This window comes from Myripristis murdjan, chromosome 8 (assembly GCF_902150065.1).
Source record: "Myripristis murdjan chromosome 8, fMyrMur1.1, whole genome shotgun sequence".
Classification (NCBI taxonomy): Eukaryota; Metazoa; Chordata; class Actinopteri; order Holocentriformes; family Holocentridae; genus Myripristis; species Myripristis murdjan.
Window position 1 is genome coordinate 8,700,125 of NC_043987.1, and position 16,984 is coordinate 8,717,108.

Sequence of the window (16,984 nt, forward strand, 5' to 3'; positions counted from 1 at the left end):
AGGTCATGCAGGAGTGAAACAATTTGGAGTTAGTGGTGGCATTATCCTGCCTGTGTATGCTGCACTCTGCTGGTGCAAAAGGTTTTCACTTATGGAGCTTTAGTTCCCTCTAGTGGCTGCTGGAGGACTGTAAGCTTTGTTGTTTCATGTATTTGTTTTGAAGGTGTTTGTTTCTCAGGTTTCAACATCCCATCTCCAGCTTTTCAGGAATAACAGCCTTGTTTTGTTTTGTTTTATTCAGTTTTCCCCCTTTTTTTTTTTTTTTTTTTCTTGCTAGTTTTGTTTTATCCACTTGGTTTTTGGAATGGTTTCAGCAGCCTGAGGGTTGTAGAGTGTGTCTCAGTCAATAAAGAAGCATTTCGTCTTTCAGCTGTAGTTACAGGGTTTTCACGTGACAGCAGAGCATGCATGAGCATGAAGAGTTGGAGCCCTTGTTTCTTTTCCGGGAACTCCTGCATTTGATTGGTTCTCTTATATGCCATTAAGATGTAAAAACCCCCTATGAGAACTCTTTACTTAGCACTGTATCTCTCGCAAGTGATTGAGCCTCACCTCTCCATGTGCATGATTTACACATCCTGCATGAAAGGGTTTATGAAAGGGTATGAAAGAGAACACAATGCAAGAGCTTCCTGAAGTTTTGCTTCAGGAAAGGTTGCTTTCAAACCCCCTGTGGGTGAGTGCAGGGCTGGATAGAATATGAAAACACTAAAACATCCTAATTGAGCAGCAGAAATGTTCAAATATGTTTTTTGTTTTGTTTTGTTTTGTTTTGTTTTGTTTTTACTGGAAAAATTAGCTATTACAAGATCGACAGACAAAAACAAAGCCCAAACTCTTCTCTACCCTACTTTTCTGACTGTGACCCATTTACTTCTGTCCACTTTCTGATGCTTTCGAGAGTCTACATAGTGGAGAGGTTCTGATTCTTGTCAACACAAAGTTTCATTTATCTGTGTTTATCTGTTCCTATATTACATGTGGATTTATGACACATTTGGCTGACCAGCAAAGCCTCACTGGTTCATGCAACTTCTGACAAACAGAATCTCAGAGCTGAAACATGATGACTCATATCACTTTGAGAATGGAATGGGTAGAGAGAGAAGACAAATCTTGATGCTAAATATGTGTATATTTGTTTGAGATTTGGGGAATCTCGGCAGAAAAATGACCTTTGATTTATATGAAAATGCGCAGCTACAGTATATGATGATACACATCCATTATATTCTCGGAAAAGTGCATAAAACCCATTTAGAATTGGAATGAAGTTTCTAGTTCAAAGCATGAAAGAGCAATAAAAGTTCAAAAAACACCGCACCCATAGACTCCCATTATGAAAAGAGGAGATAAAAAGCTCCATAATTTATAAAGTCTCACCGATATCGAAAAGTTGAATAAAATAACAACAATGTCCTAAGTAAGGAACATGTAATGAACAAGAAATAATGTAATGGACATTTTAAAAGTTGAATGAAGTTTCTAGGTGTATGTATAAAGTTGTAACAGTTGATTAAGGGCTGGAAATCACTGAAAATGGATGGATTTAATCGGCCAAAAAAAGACTTTATGCAATCAGCCGTTCACCTGCTCTTAATCCTCTAGAGACAGAGGAGAGGAGAGGACAGGAGAGGAGAGGAGAGGAGAGGGTGGAAAGCGAACAAGGTGGTGCAAATGAAAGTTATAGGAGGCCAGAGGAAAGGAGCTGACGGGAAAAAGGGAGATGAGAACAGAGAAGAATCCAGAAGAATCAAAACGGTGACGTGCCACCACTAGGGCGCACCATTTTGTCGTTTTAATTGAAAGATTTCTTGCTCTACCTTTTCTCTCTCTCTCTTTTCTGTGAATGCTTTACAGAGAAGGAGAGAGCGAGAGAGTGAGCGAGAGAGAGGCAGACACAGCGCAAGAGAGGAAAAGAGCGAGGTCATATAAGCTGTTGTGTGGGTGTGTTTAGCTGGATGAGAGATCGAGATCACCACCAGGCTGAGAGCACAGTCTCTCTCTCTCTCTCTCTCTCTTTCTCTCTTCTCTCACTCACTTTTATCTCTTGACTCTCTCCCTCCTTCCTCTCTTTCCATCTACCTTCCTCTCTCTTCTTTGCCCTCTCTCCCATGAGATCCAGTCTTTCATATATTAATAGCGGTGCTGTATGTAGTGTAATGAGTCCTTTTCCCTTCGTTTTTTTTTTTTTTTTCATCCCACGTTTGATGTTTGTGCAGTCCAGGATTTCTCTCTCGAGTTTAGCCATTATTGACATATATTTATATGTATATATTCTTGAGTGGGCCGCGGGTAGAGATGGAAAATTAGCTTTCTAACACATTCACCTCCTACAGGAGCTAATATACAGCTCCATCTAATGTTTGAAAATGATTCATACAGAAGGCAAACCTGCTGCAGCTTCAAAATGAGCCTCTGACATGCAATCATTCGTATTATAAGATCCGTCAACATCATTTTTTAAAGAGTCTGCCTTTTACTTTTATTGATGAATGATTTATTAGTTTATTTATAGCTACGCCTCCATTGTTATCTCGGGATTACAGATTGGGTCGTCAGTGCACAAGTACCACACGCAAATGATCCTGCATCTGTCAACTTCCTTTGCTTTATTGTCTCTTATTAGCATTAGTATTGCACACAGACATTGCCCACTTCTGACTGTTTATCTTCTCTAATGACTTAGTTATTAGACCATGTTAAATTTGCATTCTGCCTGCGGTTTTGAGTTTGTATAATATGTATTGTGAAAAGAGGAAGCTGGATGGACACAGATGGGTGTAGGTTCAGTTTTTGCATATTTTCAGGGTTCCTCTCCATTGTAGACTGTATTGTACTTTGATTTTCACATTGTAACCCTGCTGTGATTATAGGTACTATTGGAAAATATCACATGCAGTCAGTTATGGAGAAGATTCAATAAGTATGATCTAAAACTCAGGGTATGGGGACCCCAGTGAGTTAAATTTTATTATTATTGAGGGTCCTTGAGATGAAAATCTGACGTAAAACACGCTAAAATAAGTGTACAGGTGTACAGATAGACATTTTTGTATTTCTCATCAATAGCATCATCGGCATCTGTAGGCTTCATTCCAAGATAAAACACATGCATTGTGGAAAATGATTTGCCCACCTGAAATGTATCAATCAATATTTGAAAACACAGATGAGTCTCTCCTCTGAAATGTAAGCGTTATGTAAGCAAAGGTCTTAAGATGACTCATGACTTCAGAAGCTTGTGCTTTACTTTCGACTTTAATAAGCAACGATTCTTCATTTCGCTGCAAAACACCTGATTTATTTTTTCTTTCAGTCAAAAACTGAAAAATGGATTTTCCTCAAAAACTGTATTATTTTGTTTTAATCAAGTATTTGAGCATGAACAATTAATGATGGATCCATGGTCTTCTGCAATAGCAAAATAAATATTATTTTTGTTTCTGCATGCTGATGTTTTGAGGAGACTCGGGTGACTGCTGCAGTCAATCCTGTCACGCCTTTCACCTCGGAGACTTTTTTGAGTTGAGTGTGTGTCTGTGTGTTTGAGTGTGTGTGCTTGTGTGTACACATGTGTTGTGTGTGTGTGTGTGATGAGAGAAAAAAATGGTGAGAGAGAGGGAGGGAGAGAGAGAGATTTCGGCCTGTTTTACAAATCCTCAGCTGTCCTGTTTGGGCTTCTCACAGTGAATAAACAAGATTTCTGACAGTTTGCTTGACCTCATTAGTGCTGAAGTCGCCAACTTTGCCAGATAGTCTAAACTAGGGTGTTGGAGAAACCACAGACGCCATCCTTGTGCTCTAAATTGTACCAAAACATTACGCTTCCCTGCAAGGCCAAAGAGCAAAGCCTGTATGAATAATGAATCTGAGAAAAATACTTTGAAATGTACCCCCTGTCATACCAAAAGTAGCGCAGAGGAGCATAGCTTATTGTTTTATCACATATGGGTATATTTTATGACAATATAAAAGCTGAACCCCAATCACAACCGTTGACTTTTGACCTCAGCAACATGTCATTTTGAGCAGTAAACCATTCCATACAGAATGTCCAGTAGACAATCTAGATAAAAAAAAAAAAAAAAAAATCATCCAGGAAGACCTCTGCTCAAATTAGCATTTCTATTTTAAAACAACAGGCATTTCAGTAGAATGCAGACCTTACACCATTTGTGTAAAGTCACCCTTTTGGCAACGCTGTTGTCATCGTGCAAGCCACTTTTAGTCACTCAGCAGGGGAAGTTAACCAAGCTCCCTACCAGGTTATGTTTCTGATGTTATGTGGATGCCTTTGGAAACTACAGAGCAGTTTGTGTTAAGTTCCTCCTATTACCGTGTCCCCTTGAGGCCGATTGGCCCGATATGGTAACCACTTGGCCCATTATCACCCCCCCCCCCCCCCCCCCCCCCCCCCCCCCAACTGGGTTTCATGGTGTATATGTGTTTGCGTTTGGAAACTCCAGTGCTGCTTGTGCTTGGTCCCAACTTTGTTCAGCAGTGTTCTTGTCTTAAGACACGCCCCTTTTTGCCAGTTGGCGGGGAAAATTGGTCAGTTTGACTTTGACATACAACCAACCTCCCCACCAGGTTTTGTGATGTTACCTGGATGTGTTTGGAAACTACAGTCCTGTTGTTTTGAGACGGACTGGAACTTAATCACTTCAAGTGATAACCAACGCATAGGTGTGCCTTAAAACCGTTTAATGCACACCTATGAGTTGATTATTCTGCTTATATCATGATCATTTGCCAACAATTTAAAGGAAAGTTCCACTGGTGTGTTTTCCTTTGCGGCTGTCAGTTTATCAAATCGAAAACTCTGCTGCTGTGCCGCAGTTAATAACAAGTAAGCTTTGACAGCTGTGCTTTTTAATGTTGCTATGGTTGCTATGGTAGCAGATGAATTTAGAACAGTGACTAAACCTATGCCGAACTTCGTGTGCAATACACGATTTTAACGCACACCTGCCGGCCAATCAGAAATACTATACCATGAGATGTAGATGATCAAGTTTGGAAAAAAACAATATTTTGCCGACCAAGGACAGAAACTGTATACAACAGGTATGTTTTAAAAAGCATCATAATTTGTTTTGATTTTATGCTGTCAGTCTTTTCAACAGAGCGTTTCTCCGATGAGAAATCTCACTTATTTGATTGCTTTCTCATGTTATTTTGCTAAGGGCCAAAATAAGCTACTATATTTCTCTTTTGTCTGCTATAATAACGTTTATCACATTATGCTATTAGTCAATTTGTTGGTGCTGGAGATGTAGGAAACTTGTTTTTATATTTAATTAGCTCACAGAAGGAAGGTGGCTGCTCTCCCACAACAGCACCTGAACGATAACACAGACGACTACAATGGAGCCTTTTTAGAGTGTTTACAGGTTAATAGTTGAGCCAACACAGACCGCTCTTTACTGGAACACACCATCCACCCCTGTGCTGCCACTGCTGCTGGAGGTGTCAAACAGAAACATGACACCCACACCCACACACACACGGACATACGGACACACACACACACACACACACACACACACACACACATAAGCACACATGCAGAGGTAGAGTTGTGCACACCCCTAAGCATGCATGATAAAACACATGAGCATGCTTGCATGTACACACTAAACACATGTGTGCACACACACGCACACACAGAGAGAGAGAGAGAGGGAGAGAGAGAGAGAGAGAGAGAGAGCGAGAGAGAGAGGAAGAGAGAAGTGTGGGTATGCAAATACAGTGTGAAAGCAGAAGCTTTCTTCTGCTCCCTCTATGATTTCAGATCAGTGATGTTTGAGCCATATTTATCAACCCAGAGACAGAGAGAGAGAGAGAGGGAGAGAGAGAGAGAGGGAGTGAAAGGGCAAAAGAGACAGACGAGACAGAGGGAAAAAATCAGAGGGAGAGACAGAGAGATAAAGAGAGATAAAGGAACATAGAGACAGAGAGGAACCAGATGAGTCATTAGCGCAGACAGAAAAGTTGAGAATTACTTAAAGTGAGGTAATTATGCATAAACATGTGGGTGTGCTGCCTGCTTACCTGTTTCTCTCTCTCTCTCTCTCTCTCTCTCTCTCTCTCTCTCTCTGTCTCTCACTGTTTCTCTCTATCTCTCTCTGTGTGTATGTGTGTGTGAATGTGTGTGTGAGGGAAGGAGTGAGGGTGTGTAGGCTACCTGTCGACATCTTTAGAGTGACCAGCTTATACCACTAGAGTTAATAATTCTGCTTCATATAGACACCAAAGAGTGTGTGGGAGTGGGTAGACTTCTGTAAAATGTGTGTGTGTGTGTGTGTGTGTGTGTGTGTGTATGTGACAGAGAGAGAGAGAGAGAGAGGGAGAGAGAGAAAGAGGGGGTTATGGCTTCCTAGTACAATGTGTTGTACTTGTGCTAATGGGCTGTCTGTGTGTGGGGGTGTATGTGTGTGGGCTTGTTCTTGTGCAGTTTTTTTTTCTTTCATTTCACATGATTACGATGATGTTTTCATTTCTTATTGCCCATATTTCTACTCATTTTTTTTCCTACATTGTAAAGCTGAGATGAAAAGCTTTGTGTTGTTAAGATTACATGAATGCAGAAAGCTAAAACATCGGTCTGGACAGGAAATCGGAACTGAGAACAACCCAGGGTAACAACGCACCTGAAGCAATGAAGTGTCTGTGTGTGTGTGTGTGTGTGTGTGTGTGTGTGTGTGTGTGCGTGCGTGTGTATATGTATGTGTGTGTGTGTGTGCTTGTATAACGGTCTGTGCGTCACAGATTTTGTATGGGGTCCCTGAGTTTGCTGTAGTCAGTGGATGACGAAGGAAACAACAGGTTTATGTAACAACTCCCTCCCTCTTGTGGAACAGAAAGAATGGGAAAAAGGATGAGAAAGAGAAGCAGCAAGGCATGAAGAGAGAAAGAGAGAGGTTTGGGAGAGGTAAAAGAGAGAAAAGAAAGGATTAAAAACTGAAACTGAATGAAATGAAAAGGGATGGAGAGAGAGAGAGAGAGGGAGAGAGAGAGAGAGAGAGAGAGAGAGAGAGAGGAACATCAGTGGAAAGACACAGAAAGGGAACAGGTGGAGAAGAAAGAGAGAAAGCCAGTGACAAAGAGAGAAAAGAAAGAGTGAGGGGAATTAAAAGAGAACAGGGATGGGAGGGAGAGGAGAGAGGGAGACAGACAGAGGGAAGGAAGAAAGACACACCCTCACTATATTTATACTAGATTAAAGGAAAGCGCCTGTGATATTCATTGTATTACCACTGCAGTGTACACACCTTCCCTCGACCAGCCCCGCCCACTTCCATTAACGTCAGTTTGTGGTTTCCTACACTTCCCAGAATTCCTTTTGACAACCGCAAGAGAAGCAGCCTGAACTCCTTGCTCTCAGCTGTGGGTTACAGGTGTGAATATGGAGGGTGGCAGTGACGGTGACGGAACGACCAAGAAAGCAAATGTTTTTGAAAAAATGTGAGAATGGTGGCCCTGAAACTATAACACGTCCGTAGCCGCATTGCACCCCTGCCTCTTTTGAAAAGGGTTTCTTCCTGTGTGTCTGTTAAATATCAGCGCAAAAAATTTTACTCTGAGGGACTGACACCAAAACCTCTGAGATGTCTGAAAAACTGTTATCAAATCCTTTTGCAGCAGCTCTGGAAATGCCTTTACACCTTAAACATTGATTTTCCTTAAACTTATGTAGTTTCAAGGTTAGAAAAAAACATTTTTTTTTCCATATTGTACGACAGTGACACATAAATATTTTGTCTTTCGTGGTTGCAGCGCCTCTTTGAAGCAACATCACACTTGCATTGAGTGAAATATTCAAACCCAAGATACCATTGTTTGTGAAGCAAGGCTTTACTGAAAATGCAGTGAATCCACCAGTCCAAATAACGGTTAAAATGGTCCACATTAAACAAATTGCGCAATAATAATAATGTGCAATATTTTTTTTTTCTTTAGGGATGTATGTCATATATATATATATATATATATATATATATATATACACACTACTCACAAAAAGTTAGGGATATTCAGCTTTCGGGTGAAATTTCAGGATGAACCTAAAATGCATTATAACCTTTACAGGTGAACTTAATGTGACCCTTTGTAAACTTTTGAATGCACATGTCCAACTGTTCAATGTTTCAGTACTTTTTGCACAAGTTGCTGTTCTCTAACAAGGAGTTTAACAGCAAAATTCACAACAGGTGTTTGATCTATGAATCGACCAATAAATTTCCTGGTTCAATTAGAATTGGTATTTAAACAGTCCTCCTCATCATGCTGTTCACATTTTGACATCATGAGACCAAGACGACACCTAACAACTGATCAGCAGCCCCTCGCCATTGCGAGGCTTCAAACAGGATGTTCTCAGATCAAATTCTCAGTAATCTGTTCTCAAATCTGGCAATAACCTGCTTGATCTCTCACCAATTTTCACATATCATGTTATATTAGGAAGGTTTGAAATTTCTGCATGACACAGAATATCGTGAATAAAATAATGGTTTAATTTTTTAAAAAAGGAGATCCAAATATATGTCTAGTAGTTATTTTTTTTTTTAGCAGCATAAGAAATGTGCAGGCCCAGTAAATGATATCTACATATTTTACTAACATTCTCCTTTTCACATACATAATAAGTGAATGTCTGGCAGACTGTATTGAGCCAGTCTGGTCAAAAGTCTAGGGATGATTTTTTTTTTTTGTTGATCGAATCCATTTCTAAATGAATTGTGTGTGGTAACTTTTGGCAGTGCAGAAATCTGGGCAGTAAGTACTGTTATGATTGTGCTGGACTAGGAAACAGTAGAACACACACGGTGCCATGGGAGCAATCGTAATTAAAAGTTATCGCCACATTAAAGAGAAGAACAAAGTTAATTCTTTGTTGAAGAGGCTGATATGTCGGCTCATGCTGTGTCTTCCTCAAAGCACTGAGCTCTGTCTCTCAGTGTTGTATCATACCAATGGCTGCACCATTACACCAAACAGAAAAAAATCAAGATGTCTTGTGCATCATTTTATACACACTTCCCAGGAATTCAACACATGTTTGGAAACCGTGTGATCTCCACTGGAATTTACAATAAAGTTTGTGGGTTTGAATAAAGCAGCATTTGTCTATAATGCGAACCCACTGACGAAGACGATAATGCCAAATCAAAGTCATCTACCTTTGTTCAGGTATTAGCGTGAATAACACACCACCAAAGCGGGCCAGAAATGCAAGGTGCGCCACGATTATGCATTTCTAGACAGGTTTGAACGGTTTTAGGGTGGAGCTTCCCTTTAAATGCAATTTGGCAAAAACCGGTCCCTCTGCTCTGATTTGATTCGGATGATCTGAGTTCCTTTTGCAACAATACCTGCTGCCACATGCCATTCTTCTGCACAGGCCCGTCGCTCCAGTTTCCTGCAAATTGATGAAATTGAAAGAGATTAACAGTTTGTGGGTGACGGGATAAATCAGTCACCGCGTTACAGTTTATAGATATACAGGAGCCATTCAGGTTACTCGCAGGATGTGTGGCTACCAGGGTATAATATTGATTTTTATGACCGGTAGCATTGCAGATGAAATCATTAGTATCATTTTCAGTGGTGTAGAGACAGGCGACTATGCAGTGGTTGACATGGGATGTGAAACAGGTGTATGTGTGTGTGTGTGTGTGCTTGTGTTAAGGGTTGTATGAGTGAATACAGGTAGCGATATGTGCCAGAAAGGTTACAAATTGAGATTCAACCTGGTAGTGTGTCTGTCCTTCTTGTGCTGGCTACAGTAGGCCTGATGAGACGGCACACACACACACTGTTATCTGTCCTGCAGCCAAATCAATCACATCTAGGTCAATCACTCACTGCCAGCTGACTGCTGCTGCCGCCATATGTGTGTGTGTTTGTGTGTGTGCGTGTGTGTGTGTGCATGTGTGTACAGTCTGGACCAGTTGTGGCTACGGCTGTCACTCTAGAAATGAGGTTCTACGGCCTTACAGCAGGTGGGAGGTAAACCAATAAAAAAGAAGAAAAAAAAATCAACAAACAAACCTGTCTTTCAGCCCACACTCTTAAATAAAAGATGGTCTTTCAAAGGCCTTTTTGGCTGTAATCACACGGTGGCATTTTCTGGTCCCTTGTGCAGCCTTTTCGGTCACATTTTCATGCCATCTGGCTTTAAAAATGTCTCTACATAGTGCCAAAATGCTTCTATTGAGTTACAGGTGAATATCTTCTTGTTGATTTTGTTAAGAGGCTTTTTATGTGTTAGATTATGCCACATTTTCACCTTATGGATGCCATTGCATGTCTCCTGAACTAAATGTGAGATACTGTTGTCCCACTACCATGGGTGCCAGTATGTATTTATGTCACTGTCTTAGATGGTGATATGTCTCTTTTTTAATCTTTACTCTGCAGTGTATGTAATCCAAAGAAGGGTTACCGTGCATACATGCTTATTTTCGACAACGTCCTGCTTCACCCTCACACAGTCACGCGCATTCACACTTCTCTCCAAATTGCTGTCACCACGACAAAATTCCTCCACATTTACTACACTGAAAGATAGATGTGGTGAAATGGGTTTCTTGGCTCTTTCTATGCAGTTTCAAGGCATCAGTCATCATAATCAGTCATCAGATGTGTCAAGAAACAACAAAATTGAAGGCTTTCATTCCAAAAACGCCTTAGATCTATTTTAGAAAAACTTTGTCACATGAAATTCCTCTGCCAATCACAGATGATTATCCTCAAAACTCTTGTGAAAGCAAAAGTCTTAAGATGACTCATGGCAGCCCATGGTGTGCTATACTTCAGTGCCAGCACTCAGTCTGTATGAGGGTGTCAAGTTTTGTCATTGTCTTTTTTGTTATTTTATTTCTTTATTTTAGACCAAATGTTGGATATCTCACACATCTAGTTAGACTGACTATCATTTCCTTTCACCACATTTAATTTTTACTCCTGGCTTGCAACGATGGTGATCTCTGAAGTTCATTGTGCTCTACTTATGGTAAGTTGCTCCAGATCAGAGTATCTTGGAGGTAAATCCTAAAATGGAAATGTTAAATATAAATGATTCATTGGGCAAGCTGTCGGAGGCAACAGTGTAGGCTGTATTTCAAATGCATTTTACATGATGACAACTGCAGAGGAACCTCCTTTGAAAAACACCCAGTAGTTCCCACGGTGGTTAAAATTCTGCTTTTTCATTGATTATACAATTAGTCCAATATGTGAATGCAGTGTTTCCCACAGTATTGCAATGGAACTAGGATGAAGGCTTTGCCCTAAAAAAAAAAACAAAAAACAAACAAAAAAAACAAATCAACTACGTGCAGTGGCAGACTGATAGCACGATATCCAATAGCAAGCTATGAAAACTGTGGACGCAGACCGCAGAAAAAAGGAAATTAAGCTGATACGCCAAGTGAACAAAGCTTGTTCCACAATGAAAGTGAATCTGGGGTTGGTTTCAGTGGCAGTTCTGCCTATGTTGCCGCTCTAGGCGATATTACTGGCTTGCGCCCTTTCATGTTATGAATCCAACCCCCCCGCCCCCGCGGCACCAGTCGGGCGCGGCACCAGGGCAGCATCAGTCGGCATCAGGCGGCACTGGCCGGCTGATGGTACCCCGGTGCCACGGCATGTGCGGGTCAATATGGTAGTCTAAAAAACTGGCAAATTTTTTTTTCTCGTGCACCCCCAAATAGATTGCGCCCTGGGCGGTTGCCCACACTGCCCATAGCAAAAACCGTCCCTGGTTGGTTTTCACCAGCTGGTGAGCACTGAGGAAGAGGATGAGGATGAAGAGTGACACGTTGCGGGCCTGTTTTATGATGGACAGGTAGGTTCTAGCAGGCCAATGTCTTTTTTTTCTAGGATGGTGATTTTACATTTTAGGCGGTCATTCCATCCACTACAAGTCAAAGTTGCTCAGTCAAATTTTTACTTGAGTTAAAGTACTGGAGTATTCTCATCTTTTTACTATCAACACATTGCTGTATTGTTTTCTCAATGCATTTACAGAACCTAATAACTCTGTGAAACCATCTTATTGTCATGGTTTTGTGTTTTTTTGTGTTTTGGTTGGTCACGTATCTGTTTTCCTGTGTGTTTCATTTGCCTAGTTCCTTTCAGTGATTTCACCTGACTCTTGTTTGCTCCTCCCAATTCCCACACCTGTCCTGAGTCTGTCAATTATCCCTGATTGTTCTGATCCCTCCCAGTGTTTAACCTCAGCCTATCCTCTGTGTTCTCCTGTCTTGTGCTCCAGCCCCTTCCCCAGGTGTGTCTTGTTAGCTATTTAGTTCTTGTGTATTAGTCCTGTTTTGAGTGCTGTTCCTTGTCTGCTCATTGTGTTGTGTATTGTATTGTGCTGTTTGGTCATTCCTGCCTTGTGTTCCCTGCGTTTCTGTTGATTAAATTAAATATATTTTTGTTGCTGAGCTCCGTGCTTCCTGGCTCCTGCATTTGGGTCCTACACCTTCCTCCACCTGTGACACTAATGAGTGCACCAGCTCGCTTGTAGAACCACTTTTCTACACAAATGTACTCACTACTGCTGGGTTTCTGTTTGAGCTTTTCTAACCGAATGGAACAGATGACTTTGAAAAAGGATGTCTTGATTCCGCTTGATTCACAGAGTTAGATGACATGTTTCCACTTTTACATCAAACCCAGTTTGAAAGCAGGTAGTGTGACTGGGTTTTCTCTATGAGGACAACAGTGTGTGGCCAATCACACTTTAGAAAAGACAAAAAAACAAACAAACAAAAAAAAAACATTTAACAGCTGACTTCACAGTGACGCTTAAAAGTAACAAGTGTCGACAACCTTCATAGAAATGTAGTGGAGTCAAAAGTACTATATTTGTCTTTGAAAAGAAGTGGACTAAAAGTCATAAATTTACACTCAAGTCATGTACAGAAGCTTGAAAAACTTACTGAAGTATAGTACATATAGTAAATGTACTTCATTACTGTCCACCACTGGTATGTACACATATACACTATAAAGTTCCCACCATGTAACTTCATATTAAAACAGAAAGGAAGCGATTCCAGAGACTAACACTGTGTTCATGTCATACTGGAGATCAGACATGACAACACATCCTGATGACTTGAGAGTGTTCATGTGTTTTGTTCAAGTTATTGTGGAATTATTACCACTAATGAGGCAGATAACACTTGCCTGTCACATGAATGAGCTTAATAATTATGGAGAGAAGCTTATAAACTGTTTAGTTACCTATAATAAGTAGTTTTACTGCAGACACTTTCATGTTGAACCCCATGCTTGTCAAAGTCCTCCGTGTTGATGATGTTGCATGGCAAAGTGGGAGTAACAAATCCCGAGTTCCAAAGCAGTAAATACAACAAAGGAGAAGCTGTGAATAGTTGAAGCTCATATTTACAGTTTTAACGATGTGAAAGCAGTATTGATTTAATTGTGTTTACCTGCCATTTCATGTCAAAAAGGTGGTTGTGAAGAAGGTTTATTAGTTGTTGTAGAGCCTCTAGACAATCACTGTCATCTTCAAAATGCAGGGACATCACTCTCCAAACTTTTATCCAAAACTAATCAGTGACGTCTGAGAAATTGTGGCTGACGTATGAATGGATGAATAATGGATGGATCAGTCCAGTCGATGGTCCCTCCACTAAGACTTGACCATGTAAAATCAACCTCAATACACTTTTCCCATGGATGTAATTTTCAAGCAGACTCCTGAAATGAGAAGCACATAACCTTTAAATTACATCCATATCTATGTGCACTGCCTCTTTGTTGCTTCCACATATTCCATATTGCAGTAGCCTAATAAATGAGTATGGCTGGTGTCCAAGCATGCACAACGAAAACACAGCCTGCATCTTGATCTGTCAGTCAAACAAAGGGGTGGGAGCTTCGACGAGCCACTCTACACTGTTATCTTTAAGAAGAAAGCCTTGCTGAATGTCATCTGAAGGTTATAAATGTGTTATAAGATTAGTCAATTAAGCAATTAGTCAAGTTATTGAAAACGCATGCATTCTAATTTATTCTGATTTTAGTCATTTGCCAACTAAAAAATAAAATGAAAACAGCTTCAATAAGATCCCTAAAATACTGATGTGTGTTTACTTTTTGCATAATTAATACTTTAGGGTGTCCTGGCTGCTGGTTCGAATGTGGAATTTGAAGACATCTCTTTGGGTTATGTTAGCATTTGTCATTATTATAGATGCTTTATTGGCTAGATGATTAATGGATCATCTGTAAATGTCTGAATGAGTAGGGTGAGAGGCTTGATAATGCTCATAGTCCTGGAGATATGAGGGTAAGTTTCTGTGCCAAGTTCTCCGCCTGCATTCCAGTGCCTAAAGTTTCTGGCACAAAGGACCATGTAGAAAATTCACTTTATGGTAGCTGCTGAAAGCTTCAGCTTTGGCACACCAGTTAAAGCATGAGGACCAAGAAAGACAGTCAGCAGTTCACTGTCTTTCTGAAGGATTTCTGAGGGGTTTGCACTTTTCCACTCACACAGCTGACAGTTACAGATGATGGAAGGGCTTATTGACAAATGAAAATAGCCTATTAATCAATAAACAAATGCACTCTTTGTAACTCTTGGCCAATTCAAAGAACGTATTCAACAGAGAACAACTTTGTGTTGTTTAGTGCAAAATAATCTGTGGATTAACTGAAAAAAAAAAAAAAAAAAAAATGACTGCACTATTTGCAGCCCTAAATTTATTCAAGGTGTAGTTATGGGGTCCAACCTCACATCTGTCAGAGTGAGATTTTAATAGTGTAAAGATTAGCGTTGTTTACAGTGTGTAGTTAATACAGGCTTAGGCAATGCTCGGTAAAGTGTCCCTTCAACTCAAAATTTTATAAAGTCCTGCTATTGGGGTTTTTAACCGATAACTGCGAATTAAATTGACAGAGGCTTGTCTTAAAGAGGAGATTGCTCAGGTCGGGAGGCGCGCGCTCCGCCCCGCAGCCAGGTGAGCTGCTGGTTAAGTTGTGCGCGAGGAAGCTTGAGGAGCAAGACGACAGCACGGGCGGGATTTAACCGCATCAAACAACACGGGAGAGTGAATGTGCTACATGCCTACAGCTGCTCTTCTCTCTCTCTCTCTCTCTCTCTCTCTCTCTCTCTCTCTCTCTCTCTCTCTCTCCCTCTCTCTCGCACTCACTCACTCACTCACAGTCGGTGCGCTCAAAAGAAAAGGAGGAAGCGGAGTGACAGCAGCGCGACGACAAACCGGCCGAACCAACTAACCAGCGGTAAAACAAAATACAGCCAACTGACCTAAACAGTCACCTTTAGCTCAAAACTACTCCGCTCAGACTCGTTTCACGCGCGGGAAGCGACTCGTCTCCCACCAGAAACAGCTTCGGCGCCTCATTTTGCTCATTAGACAGAAGAAGAGAGTCAGAAGATAGACTGATAGTTGGGAGAATGGCAGACTCGGCGGCGGCCAACAGCGACGGGGAGGACGGACCCCGCCAGCCCATGCGGGGCTTCGCGCGCCAGGGCGCCCTCCGCCAGAAGAACGTGCACGAGGTGAAGGACCACAAGTTCATCGCGCGCTTCTTCAAGCAGCCCACGTTCTGCAGCCACTGCACCGACTTCATCTGGTGAGGACGCACACAGGGAGGGCTCTGCACAAATAATAAATTAAAACATAAATAAATAATAATAATGTTCATTCTACTTAGTTTATTTCGTAAATTATGTTTTTTACAGTATGGTAGCAGCGTGAGAGGTAGGCTGGATGGAGAGGAAGTGAGAGGTGGGTGGAAAGACAGGATATAGAGAGGAGAAGAGGAATATACGCCTGTCATGCCTTTTATATGAATCTTAATTTCAGTGCAATTATTTAATAGGTCTGTTGGTATGAGAGAGAGACAGAAAGAGAGAAGTGGGTGGACTAAGTAGGACAGGGCATAGGCTATACTGTAGGATGAAGTTTGAAGACAGATTATTTCATTTTTTTTTTGTATGTGCTAATGCGAGTAAAGCAGGGAGAATGTCTGACCTGTTGAACTGAAAGATAGCATATGTGGCCCCATTTAAAGGCAGATGGAGTGAAGGAAGAGAAGGAGGGGGTGCACTGGCTGCACAGTTTCCTAGAGCTGAATTTTCATTCCAACACATCGTTCTGTAATGCGAACGAGGGAGAGAGAAGGGAAGATGGAGAGGAGAGGAGAGGCGAGATACGTGGGCGATAAGACAGTGTTTGGTAGCATTTTATGATTGAAGGAGTAATAAAAAAAGAGGAGGGATAGCCTGCAGTGGTTGCACATTTTATTTTTTGTGAGATGAACATTTATTTCAGCTCAGTGCTGGCCTGTAGCCCCCAATTATGGGATAGTATTTTATGAATAAAGACATGCTGAGAGGGTGAAAGACGGAGGAACACGGCTTTCCAGGAGTTGACTTGCTCAGTGAATGGCAGCCTGCAGGAAAAAACACCTGCGTGTTGCTGGCTGAAGTGCTTCACACAGGTCAGACACTTGCTGCTGAGAGAACTTCAGCCCTCGTCCTCCTGTTTCTCCTCCTCCCCCTCCTCTTTTCATTTCCCCCCTTTTAGATCACCTGCACAGACACTGTCAGCAGCCCACCGAGGTTTACTAGACAGTGACACAGCCCTGTCACTTGGGTTATTAAATGAGTTTCCGGCCCTAGCTTGGCCTAATTTGGCCCGTTTATTATTATCTAGGCTGCCTGCTATTCCCTAAACGGCCATTATTTAAGTCCTGTGACAGGATTTTTAATTTCTCAATGGCTAAATGGTTTGACCTAGAATATCCTCTGTGTGTGTGTATGTGGGTGTGGATGGGTGGAGGTGTGGGTGGAAGAGGCAAGAGTGTGTGTGGGCATGAGTGTGCTCATGGGAGTCTAATGGCTGTAAACATCGCTAAACAAGAAGAACATTGTGCACTGTGCATGGTGACCTGTTTTTTTGGTTATTAAATG

The 16,984-nt window shown here is 41.4% G+C and overlaps 1 protein-coding gene across 1 annotated transcript in view; it reads left to right on the forward strand.

The window, feature by feature from the left end:
• The first annotated feature begins 15,243 nt into the window (after positions 1 to 15,243).
• The window catches only part of LOC115363905 (protein kinase C beta type), a 121,928-nt gene continuing 120,187 nt past the window's right edge, over positions 15,244 to 16,984 (forward strand). Inside the window, exon 1 of the mRNA XM_030058248.1 lies at positions 15,244 to 15,642. Coding sequence (XP_029914108.1) covers positions 15,464 to 15,642 — 179 coding nt within the window. The 5' untranslated portion in view covers positions 15,244 to 15,463. The remainder of the gene's footprint in view (positions 15,643 to 16,984) is intronic.